At 37.4% G+C, this 27351-nt stretch overlaps 1 protein-coding gene and 1 long non-coding RNA gene across 2 annotated transcripts in view; one reads left to right on the top strand and one right to left on the bottom strand.

Annotated features, from left to right (window-relative positions):
• Positions 1-2902: 2902 nt before the first annotated feature.
• On the bottom strand, positions 2903-19036 carry LOC110598042 (uncharacterized). Its single transcript, XR_002483831.3, has 3 exons — positions 18973-19036; positions 16253-16356; positions 2903-3122 (listed from the first exon to the last, which is right to left on the bottom strand). It is a non-coding gene; the product is annotated as an uncharacterized LOC110598042 (long non-coding RNA).
• Positions 19037-19168: 132 nt separating this feature from the next.
• The window catches only part of Fbn2 (fibrillin 2), a 221771-nt gene continuing 213588 nt past the window's right edge, over positions 19169-27351 (top strand). The window contains exons 1-3 of the mRNA XM_005324144.4: positions 19169-20210; positions 20990-21072; positions 25118-25216. Coding sequence (XP_005324201.2) covers positions 19957-20210; positions 20990-21072; positions 25118-25216 — 436 coding nt within the window. The 5' untranslated portion in view covers positions 19169-19956. The remainder of the gene's footprint in view (positions 20211-20989; positions 21073-25117; positions 25217-27351) is intronic.

The raw sequence follows: 27351 nt of genomic DNA on the forward strand, positions 1-27351 counted from the left end.
GGGGCATGAAGAATTCTAAGACTACTAAATAGTGTAGTTTCTTCAGACGGCCTCACATATGTTAAAAGCAAGGCTTATCTTGATCAAATCCCTAAGTTCTGAGTCAGACAAAAATAAAACCTAAGGAATGTCTATAACATTGCTAAAAATCATCTCATATCTCTTAAAGCCATAGAGTGAGCTGTCACAGAGCAAGATCAAATTTGAGATTTGACCATGAAGATTGCTAATATACAATGCCAATTAAATTTACCACCTAATCATGTCTTGATAAGGTACATGAACCACAGAAATGGAACTCATTTTTCACTTTGGAAAAGATAAATGAAGCTCTAGCTGCTTTCTTTATTGGTAAACAAAAATCATAGATTCATAGATTCCCAACGGTAGTCATCACTAAACAAAGTTTAGATGCCAGAAATTCCTTGCTATAATACAGAAGAATTCAGACACAGAGATATGGAAGTGCCGCAGTGCATTTATGAGAAGTGCATCATGCCTCCCAAAGTAACACTATGTCCCCAGAAAGATCCCAGAAAGCACTCCTTTCTGGCTTTTGATTGTTTTTGTTTAGGTTTGAACCATTCTACAGTGAGAAGAACAAGAACACATGAAAAATGAAGAAACAACAAGGTATAGTGGTGCACACTTGTGATCTCAGAAACTTGAGAGGCTGAGGCAGGAGGATCACAAGTTTGAGGCCAGTATCAGTGACTTAGTGGGAACCTGTCTCAAAATAACAAAATAAAAAGGACTCAGTGGTAGAGTGCCCCTGGGCTCAATCCACAATACAGGGGGAAAGAAAAACAAAAGAATGAAGAAACAGTAAATATGTGAGTAAACATAAAATGTTTTTATGTATCTTAGTTTTCAAGTGATAACTTAAATGTTTAAATAAAAATAATAACAATGTACTGAGTGCTTTATAACCTATGTAGAAGACAAATATATATCAAGAATAACACAAAGGACAGTAGAAAATGAATGGAATCACACACTGGGTCAGGAACTGTGAAGGGTATGAGATTCTAACCCATGGAAAGCTAATAAAGAAGCATATTACATGAATGTTGGTAGAAGGCATGAAACTCCTAGATAAAAGTCTTCATTCATCAGAGGATGAACAAAACAAATAAGTCAGACAGATGCTGTTCAGTGAGCTGATTGGTGACACAGTTATGTCAGAGAACTGGGGGGTATCTGATGTTTTATAGCATTCAGAAGCAAGCCTACTCATTCTTGGGAGGAAAAGAAAATATTCTTATCCCTCAATGTTGCTTACTGCAAATATGACCCTAAAAAATGGCCCAGAGGGCTGGGGATGTGGCTCAAGCTGCAGCACGCTCGCCTGGCATGCGCGGGGCGCCGGGTTCGATCCTCAGCACCACATAAAAAATAAAATAAAGATGTTGTGTCCACCGAAAGCTAAAAAATAAACACTAAAAAATTCTCTCTCTTTCTCTTTAAAAAAAAAAATGGCCCAGAAAGAGCATACAGGGGTTAAATCCTTACATTCTTGCATACTTAGCAAAAATGTGCAGGACACCTTTGACAAACTGCCATTTGCAACAAACTATTATGGTCTGAATGTTTGTGTCCCTCCAAAATTCATGGCAAAAGTTAGTTCCCATTATGGTATTGAGAGGTGGGACCTTTGGGAAGAGATTAAGTCATGAGGACTCCACTTTTATGTACAGGATTCATACCCTTATAAAGGAGGCCTTGGAGAACTGTCTGACCCTTCCAGCTCTTCTGCCATGCAATGACACGTGGTCCTTGCTCTTTCTGCCATGAAAGGACAAAGCAAGAGGTGCCGCATATGAAGTGGGAAACGTGTTCAGGAGATACCAAATCTTCTGAGTCTTCATCTTGGACTTTCCAGTTTGTACAACTATAATATATAAATATATATATTTCAACTGAGCCAAATCCTCAGCCTTTTTTTCTGTGATTTTTTTTTTTTTTAATTTTGAGACAGAGTCTTGCAAAGTTGTTAAGGCTGGCTTTGAACTTACAACCCTCCTGCCTCAGCTTCCTGAGCTGCTGGGATTCCAGGTGTGCACCACAACACCTGGCTGATATGTAATGTTTTGTTGTTTATAAATCATAGTCTCTATTATTTTTTATAGTAGCCTGAACTGACAAAGACACATTTGTAAGATTCTTATGTTTTATATAAAGTAAAACAAATTATATAAAGTTAGATTATAATAAGTTAAAGATGCATTTTGTAAAATCTATAGTAATGATCCAAAATAAATATAAAAAGAATGGCTAATAAGTTACTATATAAATGAAACATAATACTAAAATATATTAAAATAATTTGAGAAAAACAAAAGTAATAATAAAGAAATGAAATGAAAATAAAATACACAATATATTTGAAACATAAACCTTACTATGTCAAACAGTTATAGTAAATGCTTATAGAAAATGAAAATGTATTAATCACTTCAACTAAAAACAGTGACTGGTTTAAAAAGAAAAACAAGAACTAGTTATATACTATGTATATAAAATAAATATTATACATAAAGATCCAAATAGTTTAAAAATTGCAGATTGGAAAAAGATATATGACATATAAATTAATCTTAATAAAGTCAAAGTGGCTTTATTAATACTAGACAAAGTTGACTCCCAGACAAAAATAACTACCAGACATAAAGAAGATATTTAATCTGATTATACAAAAGACAGAAAATAAAGAAAAACCATCAGATTGGAAGGAAGAAATGAAACTTTCCTTTGCTATTGGTCATGTGGTTGTAAAGGTAAAAAAAAATCATATCTACAAAAAACTACTACAACTATTAAATTAAAACAGGAAGTTTGCAGGATCCATATTTCCTTATTTTAAGATCTGAGGGTTCCACCAGAGAAACAGCAGGGAGTAAGATACACGTAAATAAATTTATTGCAAGGAAGTGGCTTACATGATAGTTCGGGCTGGGTATTAAATCCAAAAATCTATTTGGTAGGCTGTCAGGAAGGCAGGCTGGAAACTCAGGCAGAAGCGAAGCTGCAGTCCACAGGAGGAATTTCTTCTTACTCAGAGAACCTCAGTTCTACTCTTCAAACTCACACAGATTAGCAAGGATAATCTTCTTTACTGAAAACTGACAGAATAGGATGTTGAATCTACAAAGTACCTCCACAGCAACACCTAGGTTAGTGATTGATTTAGTAAAAATCATAGCCAAATTAACATACAAAATTGACCATAACCTTAAACAACAAATACTGGAAAATAAAATTTAAAATACCATCTTCAATAGCATTGAAAATCATAAAATACTTAAGGTAAAGTTAATAAAATTACATTCAGGAGCTCTATAATGAAAATTATATGGTTAAGAAAATTAAAGAAGACTTAAATAAATAAACATTCTATGTCCATGGTTTGTTGACTCAAAGACTCGATACTAACACAATGTTCATTCCTCTAATCTTGATTTACAAATTTCCTGCAATCTCAGTCAAAATCACAGAATACCTTCAAAAAGAACTTGATAAAACTGATTCTAAAATGTATACAAAATGTAAAAGACCTAGGGTAGCCAAGAGAGTTTTGAAAGAACAAAGTTAGAAAACACAAATTCTTCCAAGACATAGTATCAGGTTACAGTAATCAAGACAATGTGGTACTGACCTCTGACAAAGGTGTCAAAGCCATTGAGTGGGGATAAGAAGGTCTTACCAAGAAACAGTGCTGGAGCAGAATGTATGTGTGTGCATCTGTCTGTCTATATATATACACACACACATACATACATACATACATACATACTCATTCCTTATAGTCTAAATAAAATTAATTCATAGGCATAATTATAGAAGAAAAAACCTTCAGGAGAAAATATGGGTTAGCTGGTAAGTTTTTAGCTAAGATTCACTATCCACAAAATAACAAAGAAAAGATAAATGTATACCTCATCAAAAGTTAAGTTTTCTACCCATCCAAAGTTACCATTAAGAAAACATATGGCAGCTGCATTCTGGGGAAAAATATTTACAATACCTATATCTAATAAAGGACTTGTGTCCAGAATAATAAACAATTTCTACAATTGAATAATAAAAGTAACCCACTAAAAAAAACAGCTAATTGGCCAGTGTGATGGATGGCATATGCCTATAATTCCAGAGACTTGGGAGGCTGAGACAGGAGAATCATAAGTTCAAGGCCAGTTTTAGCAATTAAGTGAGGCCCTGTCTCAAAATTAAAAACAAAATAAATCAGCTTAAAAAATACCCTGAAATGGCATTTCATGAAGAGAGTTATAGAAATAGTTAATGATCATGTAAAAAAAAAGTGTTTAACATCAATTATTTGTCATCAGAGAAACACATTAGAACCGCAATAGCACATACCACATAATCCTTAAAATGGTAAAGATGAAAAAGACTACCAAACGTTGTTGAAGATATGTAACAATCAAAACTCCCACACATTGCTGGGGTTAATATTAAATGATACAATCAGTTTGGAAATTTAAAGAAAAGTACACCTATTTTATGTCCCCAAATTCCACCTTTAGGTATTTCCTCAAGAGAAATGAAACTATAAGTATGTAGAAACATATGTATAAGAGTGTTCATAGTTTTATTCAAAGCAGCTCTAAGCTAGAAGCAACATAAATGTTTATCACCAAGAGAATGGATAAATAAATTAAATAGTTGAAATGCTACAACTGTACCCCATAAATATGTATAATTACTATGTGTCAAATTAAAAAATATATATTAATAACAAACAAATAAGGGAAGACATATAAAATTACCATGTGTCAGTTAGAATATATATTAGTAGAAACAGATAATGAGATACTTCACAGCAATGAAAAGCAATAGACCGGGTTAGAGTTGTAGCTCAGTGGTAGAGCGCTTGCCTTGCAAGTGTGAGGCACTGAGTTCAATGCTAGCATAGAACAAATAAAAACAAATAAAGGCATTGAGTCAATTTACAACTAAAAAAAATTAAAAAATAAAATAAAACAAAGAAAAAGTAATAGACTGTTTATACATGCTACATTATAAATGAAGTGCAAAAATTGTATGCCAAGTGAAAGAAGCTAGAAGAGTACACACTGTATGATTCAATTTATATGAAGTCTACAGTAGACACACTAATTTATAGTGAAAGAAAATCATGGTGATTTCCTCTGAGATGGGGGTAGGATTAACTGGGAATTGCAAAAGTGATCTTTCTCTGGTGATGAAAATGTTCTATATTTAAAATAAGGGGTTATAGGGGTCTGAGAAATTGTCACAACTCATCAAACTACACATTTCATCTATGTGCATTTTACAGTATGTAAATTTTTCCTCCATTTATAAAGAAAAAGAAAAAAAATCTCTGGGGAGTAATGTTTGCATTAAGCCACCCTGGAGCTGAGCTCAGTTGTTTCTTAACACAATATTTTTGCATGATTTGATTTGTGACCATTTGTTTATATTACTTTGATTGAAATTTATTTAAAGTACTCATACAGACTTCCAAGTTAAGATGGTAGAAGAAAAACATCTGAAACTCTCCCTTTCCCCAAACCTAATGATTGAATAACAAATAAGACCAGAGCAGTCAAAATACCTTAGACTCAAACAAAGGGAAAGGCAGAAATTTATGTCATACAATTAAAATATGCAACTCAAAGTGAGAGAAAGATTTCCTTGAATCCATTCATCTTGACTTCATTGCAGTAAAATATAATTTCTAATTCAAACCTCCTAATGCACATATATAGTGTGCAAAAATCTGAATAAAAAGTTTTAAAAATATATATTTTGTAACTGAGGATTGAACCCATGGGCACTTGACTCGCTAAGCCACACCCTCAGCCCTTTTTGTATTTTATTTTGAGACAGGATCTCACTAAGTTATTTAGGGCCTGGCTAAGTTGCTAAGGCTAGCTATGAACTTGCAGTCCTCCTGTCTCAGCTTCCTAAGCTACTGGGATTACAGATGTGTGCCACTGCGCCTGAGAAAAAGTTTTTAAAATGTTTATTAAGACCTTCAATGTGGCAAAGGGTGAGTCAACCCTTGATATTTGCACCTGCACAAGGAAAAGTATGAAGAAGGACATTTAATTTAAATGTCCTTGTGCCATTAGGAAGCTAAGAAGAAGAGCATCAGCCACTATTAGCTTATAAGAATCTGGGAAATGTTCCCTTTTAGCTGGGAACATTATTGTACTGAATAAAATGAATGGTCAGAACGTAAGTCAATTGAGAAGAATGGATATTGAGTAAGCTAATAGTGACATATGCTACAGACGACAAAGCTTAATGAGAAGAAAAATAACTGAACAGAAGAAAATTGCCATAGGAATTTTTTATGTTATAGAGCATATATGTGAGAATACATGTGAAACTAATAGAGACAGAATATTTTTTAAAAATAGAGATGATAACAACAGAGTTAAATGAAAACTTCAGACCTAAGAACTTCAGATATAAATTAAGAATTGAAATCAAACCAAACAAAAACATTGACTACATTTAAGAAGTAGAGAATTAGTTGAGAATCAAATTATTGACAAAGAAAAGAAAGTATAAGATAACCACAACAAAGGCAGAGGGGAACTAAAGCAAGCAAGCGGGTAGCAGACGACAGACCAAACCAAAGACAAATTGTGTCATGGAAATAAGGAACCCAAAACACAGAATTGTGAAAGATATTCATAGGCAGAACAAAAAAAAAAACCTTTTTTTTCCTTGTAAAAAGTATGAACTGAGGGGCTGGGGATGTTGCTCAAGCAGTAGCACGCTTGCCTGGCATACTCGGGGCACTGGGTTCGATCCTCAGCACCACATACAAATAAAAATGTTGTGTCCGCTGAAAACTAAAAAATAAATATTAAAAAATTTCTCTCTCTCTCTCTCTTTAAAAAAGGTAAGAACTGAATCTGTATGTAGATCAAACATTCTAATATATTCCAGGCATAAAAACATAATTGATGATATACACTGAAACATGTCTTAGGTAAGTTCATAAAACTTCAAAATTAGCAGACGCATTTCCCAAGGGAAAAAAATCAGGTTGAATGTGGCAGGGTGGTGGGAGAAGCAAATCAGGTTGGCCCCATACTGACCCACACCATGCTCAGTGCCATTAGGCAGGTGGTAATACTCTTGAGAGAACCAAGGAAAAGCACAGTAATATTACTCTTTACACCCAGCTCAGCAACTATTCAGCAATTATATAAAGTCAATAGGCACACATTTTTTTTAAGCAAGAGGCATTCTCAAATAACAAGCATTTAAAATAATCTTTAAGTTAGAATCAGATCATGAATATATAACAATTAATCATTCTTGGGGATAGGAGGAAGGGAAGCAATAATATCAAAATATTTTCCCAAGTAAGAAATGAAAGGAGAAAGCATAGAAACATGGGATTAATTTAAAGATATAAAGAGGGGCTGGAGTGTAGTTCAGTGGTAGAGAGAGATCATGGTTTTGTATGCACGCAGCATTGGGTTTGAGCCACTATACTGAAAAAATAAATATATATACACATATGTATATATGCACACACATATATAGACAATGAATAAAAACTGTTATAGAATGTACAATTAGAGAAAGGAAATGTTGCATAGGTAATTTTTTTTAGTTGTCAATGAACCTTTATTTTATTCGTTGATATGTGATGCTGGGGATTAAATCTACACAAGCATTCGGCCACTGAGCCACCACCCAAGCCCAGTAAATTATAACTTGTTAAAATAATAAGGAAAGAAGCCAAAATTTGGGAGAATTCACTTTGTGTTTCTTTAACAAATCAATAGCCATTTAAAGATAAGTAAATTGACAAATGATAATCTAAAGTGCATTGTGTATTATAATGATCATCACTAGAACTAAAAGTCATACTATAAAAAAATAATTAGAGGAATAAAGAGAAAAAAGTACAAAGTACAGTGTGCTCATTATCTGATCTTTCAAGAGGACATCAACAGATACTGTCTAAATCTGTTATTACAAGAGGTTGTGGATAGATAAAATCTACATACTGATAAATATTTCTACAGCAGCATCTAAAAAGAAGAAATAAACCTTTCAAACTACAAGAAGAGAAGAACACACTACATATGCTAAACCATGGTAACAGGAGGAAAATCCATTTACAGAAAGACAGGGGGTGGGGAGGAGCATTTAAAACAAACAAAAAACCCCATAAAATTGGATAAAAAATTAAAAAGAATCATAATTTGAAACCTAATGTAAATGGAATATATTCACACAAAGATTATAAGTTTGAATAAAAAACAGGCTGAAATATGTCATGTGCACAAAAAGAACCCAGTACTAAGAGACACATAATGGGTGGGGGGGGATACTAGTACCAAAAAGAAATCTGAGATATAAATTTAAAGGCTAAATTTAAAGCAAATGTAATAAAATTGATAGAAGTCCATTTTATGAATACAAGGTCTACAATTTACTATGAGGATAGAGTTGCCATAAGTGTATACATTTGTGGTAAAAGATAAAACACAGACTGCAGGTAAAATAAAAAAGAAGAAGGAGGAAGAAGAGGAGGAGGAGGAGGAGGAGGAGGAGGAGGAGGAGGAGGAGGAGGAGGAGGAGGAGGAGGAGGAGCAGAAACAGTATTAACAGCAGATTCTAACTGCCTTATTAACTTCGTAAATGGTTTAAATGGTTAGCTATACAACAGAAGAAAAAGAGGATTTAAATAATATAATTATTTTACTTCAGCTAATAGGTATGTCTCAAACTTTATAACATTAAAAAGTATTCCCTTTTTCCCCAAGCCCCTCTGGAACATCTACAAAAATTTATGCCATGTAAAGAATCATATAGTTTTCAAATATACATACAAATACAGAGTAAACAGGCCATATTCCCTGAATATACTTCAAGAAAATCAGAAATTAGTAATCTTAAATAGAAAAATGCCTAATCACAGGGAAATTGCACATATTTCCCTCAAACAGTTCAAATTCAAAACAAAAAATGAAGAAAATTTATAGGATAAAGATAACGAACACATCACATATCAAAAAAATTAAGAAGTACATAAAGCTCAGAAAGCAATGCACAGATTTATACTGGTAAGTGATTAAAGAGGAATCTAAACAATTAAAGTAAGCTATTGATTTAAAAAGTTAGAAATCAAACCATGTGTTCCCAAGGAAAACAGAAGGAATAAATGACTAAAGCAGAAATAACTGATTTCGGAAAACAGAAAAATCACTAAAATTAATAAAACCTATTTTGGGAATAAAGATTGGGGTTATCAATGGAAGGGAGAAAATAAGGAGCAGTGCACGGTTGAAGAAAGTCCCAAAGAAATCTTTTCATTATAAAAAACTTCAAATTACAAAAAATTAAAGAGAAGAGTATAATAAATACCCATGTACTCAATACCACGTTGTGTCCATTACTTCAGCTTTTGTAGTGAGTCTTGAAGTTGAATAATGTCAATCTTCTGGCTTCGCTCTTCTTCAGTGTTGAGGTGACTATTCTGTGTCTTTTGTTCTTCCATAAAAACTTTAGAATCAGTATATTAATAGGCACAAAATAACTTGCTGGGATTTTAGTTGGTATTGGGAAGAATAAACAAAGAAGTCAGGAAGAACTGACATATTGGCAATAATCCTACGGGTGGATGGAATATATCTTCACTTAGTTAAATCTTATTCCTCTCTTCAGAGCTCTGTCGTTTTCCTCAAATAGATATTGCACTTTTTTTTTTTAAATTTATACCAAAGTATTTCTTTTCCTAATTAATTCATTGGTGGTATATAGGAAGACAATTGACCTTTCTAAACTGATCTTGAATCCTGAAAAATTACTTTAATCAGTTATTAATTCCAGGGTTACTTCTGGGTTTTTTTAGAATTTCTACATATACAATCATGTCATCTGCAAATGTAATTTTAGTCTCCCCTTCCCAATGTACATAATTTTGTTTCCTTTTCTTGTTTTATTTTAGTGCAATGTTGAAGAGGAGTGGTGAGAGATGACATGCTTACTTATTTTCAATTGTGAAATAATCCCAGTCCAAATGTTTCCAAATTGGAAAGCATTCAGTTTCTCATCAGGTATGATGTTAGCTGAGGAGTTCTGTACATGTACTTTATCAATTTCAGGACAATTCCCTCTATTTCAGTGTGTTGAGAGCTGAGGTTTTTTTTTTTTTTAATCATGCATATTGGATTTTTGTCAAACACTTTTTTATTATGAGTGGGTATTAGTTGATAAAAGCATAAGATTTTTCTTCTTGATGTGACAGATTATGTTAATTAATTTTTAAATGCTAAACCTAGAATAAACACTCCTGGGTCGGAGTATGTAACTATTTTTATAAGTTGCTGGATTTGAATTGCTACTATTGCATTGAGGGTTTTGGCATCTATGTTCATGAGAAATACTGGTCTGTAATTTTCTTTTATGTTTCTGGTTTTGATATTAGAGGAATGTTGGCCTCAGAGAGATGAGTTTTAAAATGTTCTGCTTCTATTTTCTAGATAAGATTGTAGAGTAACAATATGGTTTGTTCCCTAAATGTTTGGTAAAATTCCAATGAATTTGTAGACAATACTACTGAAACCATATAGGCCTGGAGCTTTCTTCTTTAGAGAATTGCTAATTATTGATTCAACATCTTTAATAGACATGGGACAATTCAGATAACCTATTTACCTTACTGAGAGTTCTCAAATCAATATCATGCAAGGTATTAGTTCATTTCATTTAGATTATCAAATCTGTACCATACAGTGGTTCATACTATTCCTTAATTATCCTCTTTATATCCATGAGATAAAAGAAATGATGGTTCTTTGATTAAAATATTAGTATTGTTTGTCTTCTCTCTTTTCCCCTTGGTAGTGTGGCCAGAAGCTTATCAATTTTAATGGTTGTTATGGTTTAATATCAGGCATCCCCCAAAAGCTCACATGTGAGACAATGCAAGATGGTTTAGAGGTGAAATGATTGGATTATGGAAGCCTCAACCTAATTGGTGCATTGATCCACTTAAATGGATTAACTGAGTGGTAACTGTGGGCAGGTAGTGTGTGGCTGGAGGAGGCAAATCACTGGGAACATGCATTTGAGGTTTATATTTTGTCCCTGGTGAGCAAAGCTAGCCCTCTGTTTCCATGTTCTCAGCTGCTTTCTTTCTCCACACTCAATCTCAGGATGAAGGCTGCTAGCCTCTCTGGTTCTGAGGCTTCTGGATTCCTAGACTGAGCCCTGCTGTTGACTTCTTTGGCTCTCCAGCTTGCAGACAGTCTAATGTGATTTTCAGCCTCTGTGATCCTGTGAGTCACTCCTCCATTAAATCCCCTCATACAGAGATAAATATATGAACCTGATTACCATGGAGTGGAAGTCCATGTTCTCCACTGACATCCTGGGGAAGGAGTGGCTCGTTATTGTGCAGCAGAGATGAAAATCTGAGCTCTCATTTGAAGATGAGGGGCACCTTGTTACAGCCCAGTGCGGTTGAAAGTCTAGGCTCCCCACTTGGCCTTTGCTGGTGGGGGTGACCCAGTTCTCTCTGTGGTGTCCGACTGTCTGTACAGCACTTATTATCTAAAACTTTCCTGTCTTGTGAGGCTCCCCTTTCTTGTCCTTGTGCTGGAGATAGGAGACTTTTCTTCGGAGTTTCTATAAACTGTATCAGCACCTAGTTAGGGATATAGAAGGTACTCACTGCCCTGTTGTTCCTTGGGTTCCAAGATCACTGTCAGTTTTTCTTCTTCTTGCCACCATTGAGTGTCTTCCTATGTATGTTAATTGTCTTCTTTCTCTAAGGTTTTACCTAAGTATATTTAGCAAGAGTTATAAGGAAAAGTTCATCTAATCCATCTTTTCAGATCCCAGCCTTTGTTTTTCTTTCACTATTTAAATCAAATCCAGTTCTCATATTTCGTCCATAAAAACTTTAGTGGATATAATGTTAGTAGGTATATTATTTTAAAATAAAACCATATCATTTTACCCTCAAAAATTAAAAACAAAACTTTAATACCTAATGATTATCCTTTAATCTCCTCCTGGTCACATTAAAATGCCATTTTATACTTGCTATGTTCATATCAAAATTCCAGATAAGATACAAACATTTGGGGGTTGTCAGCCAAAACAATTCTCTCCCTTTCCTCTACTCCTGTCACTTATTTGAAGAAACCTGGTCTTGTGATATATCCCACATTCTAAATCTGGTTGACTAGATTTATGATCCCTCCTTACCATACTTCCTAAACTGGAATTAAAATGTAGAGGTGTTATTACATTCAGGTTCAACTGTTTTGTTAGAGATAATTCATAGATGGTTCCATATCCCTACTGTTGCACCACATCATAGATACATAATGTCTGGTTTTATTCCTCTTTTTAATGTTAAATTTGAACATTTAAAAAATTATATTTTTTAAAAAATTTTATTTATTTTAATTACACATGACAGTAGAATGCATTTATGCCCTTTTATATATCATACACAGATGGGGTATAATTTCTCATTTTTCTGAGTGTACATGTTGTAGAATCAATCACATTGGTCATGTGATGCTAAGCCAATCCCCATATCTTATCCCCTCCCCACCTTTTACTCCCCTCTACCTAATTTAAGATAATGCTATTCTTCCCTAGTGTCCCCTTTATTTGTAATTAGCATCTACATATTAGAGAAAACATTCGGCCTTTGGTTTCCTGGCTTATTTTGCTTAGCATGGTATTCTCCAACTCCAGCCATTTACCTGCAAATGCCATAATTTCATTCTTCTTTAAAGCCAAGTAATATCCCATTGAATCTATATACCACATTTTCTTTATCCATTGGCACCAAAACAGACACATAGATCAATGGTACAGAATAGAAGACACAGAGACAAACCCACACAAATACAATTATCTCATACTAGACAAAGGTGCCAAAAACATTCACTGGAGAAAAGATAACCTATTCAAAAATGATGCTATTAAAACTGAAAATCCATATGTAGCAAATTTTTAAAAATATTTTTATTTTTAGTTATAAATGACAATAGAATGTATTTTGGCAGAATACATGTACATAAAATATAACTTATTCTATTTAAGATCCCATTCTTAAATATCATGTGGAATTACCCTGGTTGTGTATACAACAAATACAAGGCTAGGAAAGTTATGTCCAATTAATTCTACTGTCTTTCCTACTCCTATCCCACCTCCCTTCCCTTCACTTCCCTTTGTCTATACTAATGGATTTCTACTATTTCCCTCCCCATCCCACCTTATTTTGGGTTAGCATCCACAAATCAGAAAAAAAATTCAGCCTTTGGTTTTGGAGATTATTTCATTTAACATTATATTCTTCAGCTCCATCCATTTACTGGCAAATGCCATAATTTTATTTTTCTTTATGGCTGATTAATATTCCATTGTGTATATATACCACATTTTATTTATCCATTCATCTAGGTTGTTTCCATAGTTTGTGAGTTGAAATGCTATAAACATGGATGTGGCTGCGTCACTGTATTATACTGTTTTTAAGTCTTTTGAGTATAAATTGAGGACGGGGATAACTGGATCAAATGACAATTCCATTTCAAGTTTTCTAAGGCAGCTCCTTATTGCTTTCCATAATGATTGCACCAATTTGTAGTCCCACCAACAGTATATGAGAATATCTTTCTCCCCAGATCTTAGCCAACATTTACTGTTACTTGTATTCTTTATAACTGCCATTCTGACTGGAGTGAGATGGAATCTCAGAGTAGTTTTAATTTGCATTTCTCTAATTGCTAGAGATGTTGAACTTTTTTTCACATACTTGTTGATCAATTGTGTATATTCTTCTGTGAAGTGCTTGTTCAGTTCTTTTGTCCATTTATTGATTGGGTTATTTATTTTTCTGGTGTTAAGTTTTTTGAGTTCTTTGTATATCCTGGAAATTGATGTTTCATCTGAAGTACTGAAGGTTAAGATTTTCTCCCAATCTGTAGGATCTCTGTACACATTCTTGATTTTTTCCTTAGCTGTGAAGAAGCTTTTCAGTTTGATACCATCCTATTTATTGATTCTTTATTTTACTTCTTGTATTTTAGAAGTCTTGTTGAGGAATTTGGTTCCCAAGCTGACATGTTGATATGAGAGTTGAGCCTACTTTTTCTTCTAGTAAGTACAGGGTCTCTGGTTTGATGCCTAGGTCTTTAATCCACTTAGAGTTGAGTTTTGTGCAGAGTGAGATGTAAGTGCTCAATTTCATTCTATTACACATAGATTTACAGTTTTCCCAGCACCATTTGTTGAAGAGGCTACCTGTCCTCCAATATACATTTATGGTGTCTTTGTTTAGAATGAGATAACTGTATTTATGTGGATATGTCTCTGTGTCTTTTATTGTGTTCCATTAATCTTCATGTTCATTTGTTGCCAATACCACGCTGTTTTTGTTACTATAGCTCTGTAGTATAATTTAAAGTTTGGTATTGTGATACCTCCTGCATCACTTTTCATGCTAAGGATTACTTTGGCTATTCTAGGCCTCTTACTTTTCCAAATGAATTTCATGATTGCTTTTTCTATTTCTGTGAAGAATGTCATTGGGATCTTTATAGGAATTACATTAAATCTGTATAATGCTTTTAGTAGTAAGGTCATTTTGATAATATTGATCCTGTCTATCCAGGAACATGAAAGATATTTCCATTTTCTGAGATCTTCTTCAATTTCTTTCTTTAGTGTTCTGTTTTCCTTATAGAGGTCTTTCACCTCTTTTATTGGGTTGATTTCCAATATTTTCTTTTTTTGAGGATACTGTGAAAGGGATAGTTTTCCTGATTTCCCTTTCTGCTGATATATACTTGGTGTATAGACATGCAATTGATTTATTGGTATTGATTTTAAAATCCTGCTACTTTGCTGAATTTGTTTATGAGTTCTAGGAGCTTTCTAGTAGAGTTTTTTAGTTCTTCTAAATAAAGAATCATGTCATCAGCAAATAAAGAGAGTTTGAACTCTTTTTTTCCTACTCATATAGCTTTAATTTCTTTCTTTTGTCTGGTTGCTCTGACTAGGGTTTCAAGGACTATGCTGAATAGTAGTGGTGAAAAAGGATGTCCCTGTCTTGTCCCATCTTAGAGGGAATGCTTTGAGTTTTTCTCCACTTAGAATGATGTAGCCTTGGGTTTAGCATAATAGCTTTTTAAATGTTGAGGTATGTTCCTACTATCCCTAGTTTTTCCAGTATTTTGAGCATGAATGGATGCTGAATTTGGTCTTGTTCCTTTTCAGAAGTTACTAATTTATCAATAGGTTCTGGTGATAATAGTTTCAATTATTCACTAAAACGTTCCCCAAAGACTTTTCACATAATTCACCACTTCTTAAAGAAATTGCTATTTTAGAACTGATATTGGTAGTACTTTGTAATGGGAGACTGCCCTGTGCATTAGAGGATGTTTACAAGCATTCCTCATATTCTCACCACTCTATTAGAATTGTCTTATGACAATAAAAAAAATGCCTCTGGATGAATAGCACCAACTGTCCATGGGGAGAAATTCACCACCACTAAGAATCTCTGACCTAGGGCTGGGGTTGTGGCTCAGTGGTAGAGCACTTGTCTGGCATGATTTTCAGCACCACATAGAAATAAATAAATAAAATAAAGGTCCACTGACTATACACACACACACACACACACACACACACACACACACACACACACATACACACACACAAAAGAATCTCTGACCTAGTGATTTTAAATCCTGCTACTTTGCTGAATTTGTTTATGAGTTTATTATGTCGAGTAGGGTTGGTAAAGAAGTGATTTTCCCCCCTACTTTTATCTTTCCTGACTTTACAGTCTGATTTTTTTTTCCAAAAATACTTTCTATGAGTCTTTCCAGTAAAGGCAGAATAATTGTTTGATTGTTTTATTTGTCAGTGTTTTAAATTTCATGTGTTGTACCTCAACAACCTCCACAGGAGACCAATTCACTGAAATATCATTTGGAAATATTGAATATTTACACGAATCACATATTTCAATTTCAATCCTTTGCAGTCATCTGTGTTGATGTTCAAGTTTCCTCATCTTTAGACAAAGTGATCTCTTTCAAGTTAGCTTTGGTTTCCTTTAAATGCGGCCCTAACAGTCTGATAATTTCCTTGATTTCAGGCATGACAAGATAGGCCAGACTCACCTCAAACATTCCTATTCCAGACCTGGCTGGAATCAGTCATTTACCCAAGGTGCCCCAATTCCTTTTACCTGGAAATGGTCTTTAGGAGCCATAATCTGGTAACAGTTGGTGTTTTTGGCTATTGTGTTGTCAGTGCTTCTGGATTTTTCAGTAGACAGAGTTAAGAAATGCACTTAAAAAATAGAGATAAAAGTTAAATTGGCATTTTAATTCAATTTAAATTTTAAAAGTTTTTATTTTTGCTTTATATTTAATCTTTCTTATTCTGAAATCATTGTAATGACATCAACACAATTCTATATTTGCTTTTTCTTTCTCTCTTTCCTACATTCATTACTACCACTGAAAGCAATTTCAGATTTTTTTGTGTTCTTTCATTCTTAAGTTACATTTCACCAAAGATGTCTAGTCCAAATATCATGTTTAAATGTCATTTTGAGTAATTATTTATTCTATGGCTATTCTATCAATGTGACAGTTTCATTTGTTATATTTTTATTTCAGTTCAGCATTGTTCTTTTAACATTAAATATTCTTTTTTAAGTATATAAAATATACACACGGTTTCAAAGTTAGAACTATAAAACTATAAATATTTAGAAGGGCTTCTAACTTCCCTTATTGTCTCTTACCATGTTCTCTTCTTTTCCTACAGATTAACCATTATTACTATATTTGGTTTATTCTTCTCATTAAAAATGCTTAACACGATAACATAATATATACAAAATTCTACACTTTGCATTTAAAAGTTGAAAAAAACCCCACAAAACAGAAAATTCACCATTTTAACCATGTTAAGTATATAACTCAGCAGCATTAAACATATCCACATTATCATGCAACCACTACCACTATCCATTTCCAGAACTTTTTCATCATCCTAAACAGAAACTCTGCCCCTAAAATAACAACTCACCCTTTTCTCCTCTAGCACCTGTTAAACTTTATTCTACTGACTCAATGAATTTCAGCACCTATTTTTTTAAATTGTCTACGCTAAAAATCATTTCATAAACGCATAAGAGTCTCACCCATTCATTTTTTTCATAGTTGTAAGGTGTTCCATAGAATGGACTAAACCATATTCAATGGTTTCCTTACTGATGGAATGTTTGTCTTTAGTCTTCTCCTACTGTAAACAATGCTGTAATAATCACACTAATGCATCCATCATTTCATGTTTTTCTCACTTATTTTCATGTGTATTCCTAAAACTGTTATTGCTAGGTCAAAGGGTTAAGGTGTATTTGATTTTAGAACATTAGATTTAACGTGATAGGTAGAAATGAACCATGAAGTTATTTAGGTATTAAATGAAAAATCACAGACAGGATGTTTCAAACCATTATTGTTAAAGCATTTTAGGTGCTTTAACCCAAGAGATAGTTTACTGCTAAAATGTTTAAAGAAAAATACCCTTATTGCTCTAATTTTATTTGATTTTAAGAAATAAATGCACCACCTGAAATTATGTACTTTTTTTTTTGGCTTTTGGAGACTAATGTTAAGAAAGGCTTTGAGTCTTTTGCTGATACATTGGGGTAATAAAGGAATGAGTTGTGCCAATTCTCAGAGAAGTTTGACTGTCAAATAGCACATCTGGGCAATTTGGGAGAATACAGAATTAATATATACGCATATATAGGTTTTATATATATAAAATCATACACATATGCTTTTTTTCCCTTTTAATGTAAGGTTCTCTAGGGTAGAATAATCCAGACATCGTTCTGCACCATTTCCCAAACTGCGTTCAGATGTTCATTCCTAGTCTTCAAGGGTGTTCATTTTTTCCAGTTATGAAATTCAATTGATTGAGAGATGACAAGGTCTTCAAAAAGACCTGATGAAAGCAAGGCCGCAAAAGACGACCCCACAGTCAAGCGGGCACAGAGGCACCCTAAAGGTACAGAGGAGTTACATCAACTGCCAGGATTTAATCATTAATAAGAAGGTGTCCAAGTCAGGAACTAAGGATATGGCACCAAGCCCTATTTACCTGCTGTGCCCCTACTCCAATCCCCCCAACAAAACTTCAGGATCTCTAACTCCTCCCTGGATGCAGACCCCGGCAGAGCTCTGCCTGCCAGGGGTCGCACCTGAGCACGTCCCTGCGCGAAATCTGCCAACCCGCGCCGGCGCGCAGCCACCGTCCCCCGCTGCCGCGTGAGCTCCCTCTTGGCGGCCGAGGACGCATTTCAATCTGGAAACTCCCAGCCCCTCTGAGGGTCCTACAAGACTGACGCTGTTCCCCGTGAGGTGATGGGGGTAGGAGAGATGGAGAGGCCCTGGCCTTCTCAGTTTAAAGCTACAATCCACTGAGCTCGAGCCTCTTTTCTGGCTGGCTGTGAATCCCCCCGACCTCGGGTCAGGGTCCTGGTCTTTGCAGGAGGATCCGTTCTCATCTTAAAATTTGAGGCCTGTGTCCGGCGGGGAAGTTCGGCTGTGCATCCAGAGGAATCAGAGCGCTTAGAGACCTCATCCCCAGTCCGCAGGACCCGCTAAGGCGGAGGAGAAGGGGAAGGGGGTTGCTGCCTCTTCTCCCAAATCCGGTCCCTAACCGCCCCCTCCCCCGCCGTCTGGTCGCTTTGTACAGGCAGTCAAAACAGAGCTAGCGGCCAATTGAGGGGGACGGGAAGCAAAGCCGCCTAGCGCCTCGCCCCCTCCAGCCGGCCCCCAGCCCCCTCCTCCTAACCCCCCCTGCTCCGCTTTCCCACTTCTCTCCTCGCCCCAACCTTCCCCCCCCATCCCCCGCTCATTTCCTCTCGCACCCGGGCTCGCCAACCTCGCTTTCCAAGTCCTTCTCTTCCAACCTCGGCTTTCCACTCAGGCTCGCCCCCTCCTTTTCCCCAATCTCTATCCTCTCCCCTCCCTTTGCCCTGCCCCCCCTTCCTTCCTTTTCCCCTCCCCCAGTCCTTCATTCCCCTGGTTCCTCCCCAACCGATCGCCCCTTTACTCTGTCCCCGCCCACTCTGCGCCGCCGGCCCCTAGGTTCGGGCTGCTCTCCACGTGTGGACGGCTGCGCCCCGGCCCCCACTGACAGCCGCCGCCCGCAGGCCCGCCCCGCGCCCCGCCGGGCCTCTAAAACCCCCGTGCCGCGCCCTCCTCCGCCGCATCTTCCCCGGCGTCCAGCCTCCTGCCCTCTCTCCGGCCGCTCGCTCCGGCCCCGCGCACCTCCGCCGGGCTCCACAGCCGCCGCCCGCGCGTCGCTGCCCCGTGGGACTCCAAGAGATCCCCGAGGAGACCTTGCTCTTCTTTGGGGGCAACTTTTGTTTGCTTGCCTGCTTTTTTCTGGTGACTTCTGCAGCTTTCCAAGATCTGTGCCCGGAGCGCACAGGAATCCGCTGAGCCGCTACGTGCAGGCCCCCCTTTTTTTTTTCTTGTGAGGTCCGCTTTCTTTGTAACTTTACCCCGCGGCTGCTCGGGTTACTTTTGTAATTTCCCGCCCCCACCCGCTGGCGGTCCTGGAGTCGCTCGGGGCCGTGGCCCGGGGGATGCAACGTGGACCGCGCGGGGCTGCGGGCTGCTTTGCCACCGCGCCTCGCCGCCCACTGCGCTAGATCCCGCGTCCTGTGCCCCACGCCGCCGGCAGCCAAGGGGCCAGCGCTCGGTCCCGGGCTCCCGCTAAGAGCAGGGAGCCCGAGCCCAAGGGAGTCCCGGCAGCTGACGAAGGGCTTAGTTAGACCCTGACTTTTTAAGGCCCGCGTGGATTTTGTCTTTGATCGCTCGCTCTTCGCGGGCCTTGGTCCGCGCGCTCTCGGCGCCGGCGATGGAGAGACGGAGGCGGTTGTGTCTCCAGCCCTACTTGGTGTGGCTGGGCTGCGTGGCGCTCTGGGCGCAGGGTACAGCCGGCCAGCCCCAGCCTCCACCGCCTAAGCCACTCCGGCCTCAGCCGCAGCCGCAACAGGTCCGGCCGGCTACTGCGGGCTCCGAAGGCGGGTTTGTGGCACCCGAGTACCGGGAAGAGGGCACCTCAGCGGCGAGCCGCGTCCGCAGGCGAGGACAGCAGGACGTGCTCCGAGGGTAGGTGGGCAGGCGGCCTTGTGCCTGGGGTGGCGGGTTTGTTGGGATCCTCAGCTTGGCGGCTTTCCATCCTACCCAATCTCTCAGTGAATCTTGTGCTGGCGGCTAGCGTTTCACTCCACTGTGCCAGAAGACCCCCAGGAGCGCCTCCCCCTTTTCCTTCCCAACCCCAAAGCTCGGCCAGCGGAAAGACCTCCCTCTGGGGGTTGGGCAAGGGGTGAGTTGGGGTCCCCCAGGTGCGGATCGCAGAGCGTTCCAGGCCTGCGGTGCTGGAACAGGTTCCGAATGTCTGGCAGAAGGCGGGCTTGGGTCCTCCCTGCGCTGGGGCCGGCGGAGCCTGCCTGCTCCCACCGTCGGGGGCGCCGCTCCGGAGCCTTTTGTTTGAGGACGAGTGCGGGGTTTACAACTCATTCTCTAATCATCAACCCGAGCGCTCCACCTTCTGACGCGCCTTCCTTGACACGTCCGGGCCGAAGTAACAGTAGATCAAGGAAGAATGGATTTGGGAACGAGAGAAAGGATTTTAGAAATGGAATGTCCCCTTTGTTCTCTACATCCGGAGGCTAGAATAGTAGCAAATTATATGTTTCCCTGTCTCCTTTCGCCCTTTAAAGGCAAGCAAAAGGGAACAGATGAAAGGGACGCTTTAGAGATTTCGGACCCTCCCCATTCCAACGTCTAGAGCATTTACCTCTATGTCTGCCCTCCATTCCTAAATTTCAGGAATTTAAAATGTGTTCCTACACCTACGTTTCTGACAAGGTGCTTGTCCCTTGCAGGCCAAACGTGTGCGGCTCCAGGTTCCACTCCTTTTGCTGCCCAGGATGGAAGACGCTCCCTGGAGGAAACCAGTGCATTGTCCGTGAGTGCTTGGTTGGGCCCACAGCTTGGGGCAGAACCCTCAGACCTATCTTTGGGTCAACCTAATGTTCTATCTTTTAGACACACAATTGCATGTAAAAATCCATTGCCCACAGAGCAGTGATAATGGGGATGAAGCCCCATGTGAATGGTGGCAAAGAAGTGGCCAGTTTTTCAGATCAGACTTCACTTATGGAATCTCTTGAAGAGTATTCATGACAAAGGTTTTAAAGGTGCCCGGAAGTTTTCTTTTTATGTCAATACAAAGAGAAGAGGGGTTGTGTTGGAGCAATTCCCTAGATAACTCAAAACCATTTTTCCTTTAAAACTCCAGATAAGACCACAGTGTTAATTATGTAAAGTATCTGGTTTTAGACTCTGCTGAGATTTAGGCCTTATGAAGATCAAGCATTCTTAGGCCTTTATACAAAACCACAGTTATTATCTCTGGTTTCATCTCAACAGCCTCATAACAGAGATGTGAAAGGAGCACACTCATGGTACTTTGAATGGACCTAGATTAACAAAATTTGTAGAGAGAACTCTTTCTAGTGGCTTGAACTTTGGGGGGGGATATGGTGGAGGAGACATTTAAATTTTGCATTTACAGATCCTAAATCCCATAGAGTACAGTTTTTCACAATTTGAATCTTAGAACTTGAAAATTTTGTGTTTCTGACCTAAAAGTTTGGTTATTTTATTCACTTTCCAACGTGTGTATGTAGGTCTCCCAAGTTCTAATTGGAGAACTCATTAGTCATCAGCCTCCTAGTCCAGTACTCTGCAGTGTCTTATTTTGCATGCCTGTGAATTTGTGACTTGAACTGTAGTGGACTTCTCCTGTGTGTTTGTTCAGAGGAGAGCCAGGTATCATATATAGACAACACATTCATTTGGAGGCAATCTTGACTTTGAATTGACCTCAGTGTTCTCCATGATTATGCAACTGTGAACAAAGAAAAAGGGCAAGCCACACTAGACCAGGGATAATATGGATGTAGTGGCATCTCCAACTCTATATTTATGGGTTTTGTGGCCCAAGATAGACCCTTAATGCTATTCCTAGGCATTTTTTTTAAAGGAACAAAATCTCAAGTACCGTGAAGACTAGTTTCTTCTTATTTTTCTGCCCTAAAGTCCCACAATATCTAATAATGATGCAAAAAGGAAACAGCAACTATATTCATAAATATTTTAAATAAACTCTCTGCTTATAAGCTTTCACTTTTATTAAAAAAGAGAAAAGGTGTTGCTTTCTTTTCTCTCTAGCAAAGAAAGTCATATGTGAGGCTTTTAGGGAAGATGCATTTACTCTTTCAGGCCAGTAGGGCATTACCAGGGCTGCTTTACACTTACATGGTTTCCTAGAATCCTGAAACAGCTAACGTCACTCACCACACACCTGCCATACTAGTCGTGAGTGACTTAGGCACTGCGGAAAGTCTGACTCACTAAATGTAATGAATGTGAATGCCATTATTGAGTTGGAAAACAGCCGAGGAGAAGGGATTGGTTTATGGTACGTGTTGAAAATCTGTAAAGTCAGGTTTTATTGGATCAGTGTGAAATGGGAATTCCAGAGAGCAGAGCCTTCCAGAATATTTGCAGTAGAAGTATATGCATGACCCCTTGAGTGTCAGCTTTAAATACTTTTGGTCTTTGAGTAACATTGTGCCCTTTAGTTGTTTAGAAGATCAGCTTTGAAAACCTGAGTAACACTAACTATTGTAGCTTATGCTTCTACTACTTGAAAAAAATGGGTGCTTGTGAGAAACACTGGGATTTGCCTGTATCAGTAATCCAGGCAAAAGCATACACCTTGAAATAGTATCTCCAAGAAATATTTATATTTGTGTCAAGAGAATATCTATGAAAATAGTTATTAAAAACATAAATTTAATTTTCTGAGTGTAAAATATAATGCAGAATAAAAGGAGAATATAATGCCTTTATAGCCTAATGCATGGGTCTCATCTAACTTTTAGCTTTAGTAGACTTCATTAAATTCAGCAATTCAATTATTTTGACATTTAAAAAAATAACATGTAGGGAAAATCACAAAATTAAAACTATTATAAACTTAAAGTCAATAATTTGAATTGTGGAATTAGACTGCAAACAGTATTTTGATCAGAGAAGAAACAGTTTGGGATAGGCTTGGTCCAGATTCATAGCATTTTGGGATCTGAAGACACATCAACACACTCCAATATAATCCCTCTATTTTATGTTACTAATATGAAAACTGAACCCAGAGAACATGTGGGTTTTTCTTGAGCTCACAGCAGGTCAGTGATAGAGTGAGAAATTGGCCTCTTCTGTGCCATGTATACTTGGTCCTGTCATTTCTCCTAGTACCACTGAAGCCCTAACACCTAGATCCTCTGTTCCTCTCCATCTAGTATTTATACATCTCACGGTTTTAATGTTTGTAGGAGGCACTCATATTTAGGTGAGGCAAACCATAGTCTGAGGCAGGTGCAGGAAGAAAGGGCCTGAGAGCTCTTGTTTGTCTCTGGCTCACAGATACACACTACACTCACTTTCTGAAGATTTCCAACTCTTCATACCTTCACTGGGTTTATGATCTGGATGAATGTGGACTCTTTGGATCTCCCCTAAACCTAGACTGTATATTTCCTGGGGAGTAGAGGGACTTAGAAATGTTTTAATGAGCACTGGAGAGTTATTGATGATCTGAAACTCTAGTACATTGCAGGAAGTATCAGTCAACTGTGTGGTGGGAATCATATTCTGGCCTAATATATTTTTAACTTCACACAATGATATTTAACACTGTTTTCATTTATAAGGAATTCTAATGGAGATGCTGGCCATATTATATGAATGTCAAAAGGCAATTTGAAGAAGGAAAACATTTATTGAATTAGTTTGCTTCTGTAGAACATGTCCTTTAAGTTATGAGGAGTACAAGATCTCTTTGAATGTTGTGTGCCTCCTCCCTAGGAAAAGATATACATGTATATTGCTGTAAATATTTACAGCTAGTTTCAGGGCATTCCCAGACTCCTCTTTTTGTCTTCATGATCCAGGCATGGAGCATGAATGCATGCAGACTTTGTGCTCAAAGAGAGAATTCAATTGTGGATATAGAGATAAATCTTTCAGCTCTTCAGTGAACTGACTCTAAATTTGGGAAAGACTTCCCACTTGAAAGCACTGGACTACAGGTTTTGAGTGTCTGTGGTATGTGTGGCGTCAGTGAGCCAAACATTCTTGGCTGTGATGACCTTCATACCTTTGTGTTTTGAGGTCACAGCTGCAGGAGGCTTTGATTCTCTCCCCATCTAAATGTCTCAGTGGCTTTTCTGAGCAGCAGGAATAGGCCGAGTTCTGGAGATAATATGGAGGAAGAAAGGCAAGAGGAAGGAGAGAGGGAATTATTAAGGGGAACAAAGATTGATGATGGGGCAGGTCAGATACCAGCCGGGAAGGAATGTGCATGGAACCCCTGAGGTTTGGCCAAGTCATTAGGGCCTGGAGTCTCTGGCTCAGCCATTTTCACATTCACTGTCCTGCAAAAGTTTTTTGGACAGAGGGCTGTGTTCTCTAAGGCTGTTTAGGATCTCTGTTTCCTTAATACAGCTTGCTAGGGGGATAAAGATTGCTTCTCAATGAACTCTGCATTTATGTACTTATTTATTTTGTTTGTTTATTTTTTGAACTCTGCATTTAAACTCAGTCTTGGATAAGAAAAAACACAACTTGTTCTAATAGGCAAATTAAGTAATTAGTATTATGGAATTTGAAATAACTTCCTTTATAGGGGCTGAGAACATAGCTCAGTTGGTAGAGTGTGTGTCTCATAAGATATTTGTAAAACTTATTCCCATGTTTTTAATGGGTAATTTCATTACATATCTAACATGAGACATTTTATATAACATGTTTATATCTTACATTTTTCTTTATGTTTTAAAAATTTAGATTTTTATTTTGCATCTTTATCTTATTTTTTATTTTGTGTATTTATTTTGTTTTTATCAGATAATTGTTCATTCACTTTTCTCTTGTGTTTTCTACAGCAATTTGTAGAAATAGTTGTGGAGATGGATTTTGCTCCCGTCCTAACATGTGTACATGTTCCAGTGGCCAAATATCACCGACTTGTGGAGCAAAATCAAGTATGTTTCTTATATGTGACCTTGTTTACTGTATTTTCATGAAGTTTTTGAGTAAATGATAAATGTCCTTTATAAGAAGTTATAAATCTGTGATTATTTCACTTGCCAAGTAGATTGATATTAATTTTTGGAGTAAGAACTTTTAGTGGCTTAGTTATTACTTCAAGTGGGTAATGGTTTTCAGTAAGAAAAAATGTTTTCATTGTGGCCCAGGAGCTGTATGTCTCAGCAATAGAAAAGCCAGAATTCAGTGATTCTTTGTGAATAATAGCTACAACTTAGTAGGTTGTTATTATGGGAAAGTTACAGTTTTAGATGTTTGACTACATTACTTTAGAGAGTCTTCACATCAACATTTTGGGATATTGTTATGTACTCATTTCACAGAGTAGGAAAGTAAGATGGACATAACTAACTGACCCAAGGTAATACAGACTTGAATCTGTGTTCTGATGCCTAAGCCTATAGACTCAAATATTAAGACTGTATTTATTGCCTCTGGGTAGCTACTGCAGCCCATATCCTGTTTTGTGGGTTAGCTGCAAGGGAAGGAGAACAGGATTAGAAAGACAACAGATAACTTATAGAGTTATGGTTTATACAGATTACCTTATTCTGCTTTACACACCAATTCTCAACACTATGAGATAACTGTAACAGTGGACTAAGATCATGTTATTCACCACCCAATTAAAAGTTGTTAGAACATTAAGGTCCAAGATGAATCTTTTAGGCAGATATTGGAGAAAATATTATAACAATGTGGAAACAGGTATTGTTTACTTAATCGCTCAGTATTTACACAAATGCTTGAGTCTGTTTCAAGTGAGTGTGAAGTTGTCATATTTTAATAGTTTCCTCCAGAATTTTCATTAAACTGACTCAATCTGGAGTCTGTCTGACTCAAGAATGAAGATTCAAGATTCATATAAGACATGTCCTTGTTTTCTGATGAAATTTCTTACGAAAAACTCAAGTTTCACTCTTTGAATGTAAAATGCATTTTCTAATTTGGACTAGTAAGTTTCCTTTTTTTTTTTGAAACCTTTCATTCAAATGCATCCAGACCTTCTTGATCATCTTGATCAGCACATTTTCTGTACAACTTATCTGAACCTTTCACCCTTGCCTGATTGTCTGCAAGATACCCCTGCAAATATCTTTATTATTCTGCTCTTGGTTTTCTTGGCAAAAAAAAATAACAAAACAAAAAACAAACAAACAAAAAAACATGAGTCTGGAGAAAGTTTAATTTCTTAAGTCATCTTCTTGGGCAGCTGAATACCCTCTGGCCCATTCTAAGCTCACAGTATATGCTTTAGCAGGGAATCCATGCACTTATTTGGCCTTGTAAATACTGAATTCCTTTCTACCAAGAGCTTTTCTGACCTCAGTTCTCAACCTTCTCGACTTTGCTAAAGTTTTTTTTACCAACACTCATCACTACTTACTTGAAATACTTGTTTCTTTGTAGTGTCCCTAATTTCTATTAATACCTCTAACCTGTATAACATATCTTGATTTTTATTTTTTTAGTCTTTTTTCTCTGTCTTCATCAGCCTTCCATTTAAAGTATGGTATTCTCAAGAGTTATGTCCTCCATAGAGGAACTTATTAGCATAGGTGTCTTCAACTCCTAATATTCTTCTTTTACTCATTATTTCCAGAGTAGATCCTTTCACTGAGCTTTACTCCTCATGTACCATTTCCTATTTGATGTCTCTGCTTAAACATATAGAAAGCATCTAAAACTCAGTAGCAAGTCTAAATTGGAGCTCTTCGTTCATTGTGGATCCCAGTGTACTTCCGCAGTTCCTCTTGCCCCAGCCAGTGGCAATGCCATCCACCCAGTGCTTAAGCAATTGCTTATTTTCTTTCTCCACTCAACTTTTTCAATCAGACCTATAAGGTTCTACTAGAAAATACATCTCTGCTCATTCTTTTCTTACCACTTCCACTGCTACCATGTAATTCAAACCATCCTCATTTCTTACCTGGACTCATGTAAACCTGCCCTCTTCAAATCCATTCTCTGCAGAGCAGCTAGAGTTATCTTTTAAAAACATAAAATACATAACTTCTCTTGATTTTTGAAATCTTTTCAATGACAACCATTTTGCCTTGGGGATATAGTT

The sequence above is a fragment of the Ictidomys tridecemlineatus genome, chromosome 1, assembly GCF_052094955.1.
Source record: "Ictidomys tridecemlineatus isolate mIctTri1 chromosome 1, mIctTri1.hap1, whole genome shotgun sequence".
In the NCBI taxonomy this organism is placed as follows: domain Eukaryota; kingdom Metazoa; phylum Chordata; class Mammalia; order Rodentia; family Sciuridae; genus Ictidomys; species Ictidomys tridecemlineatus.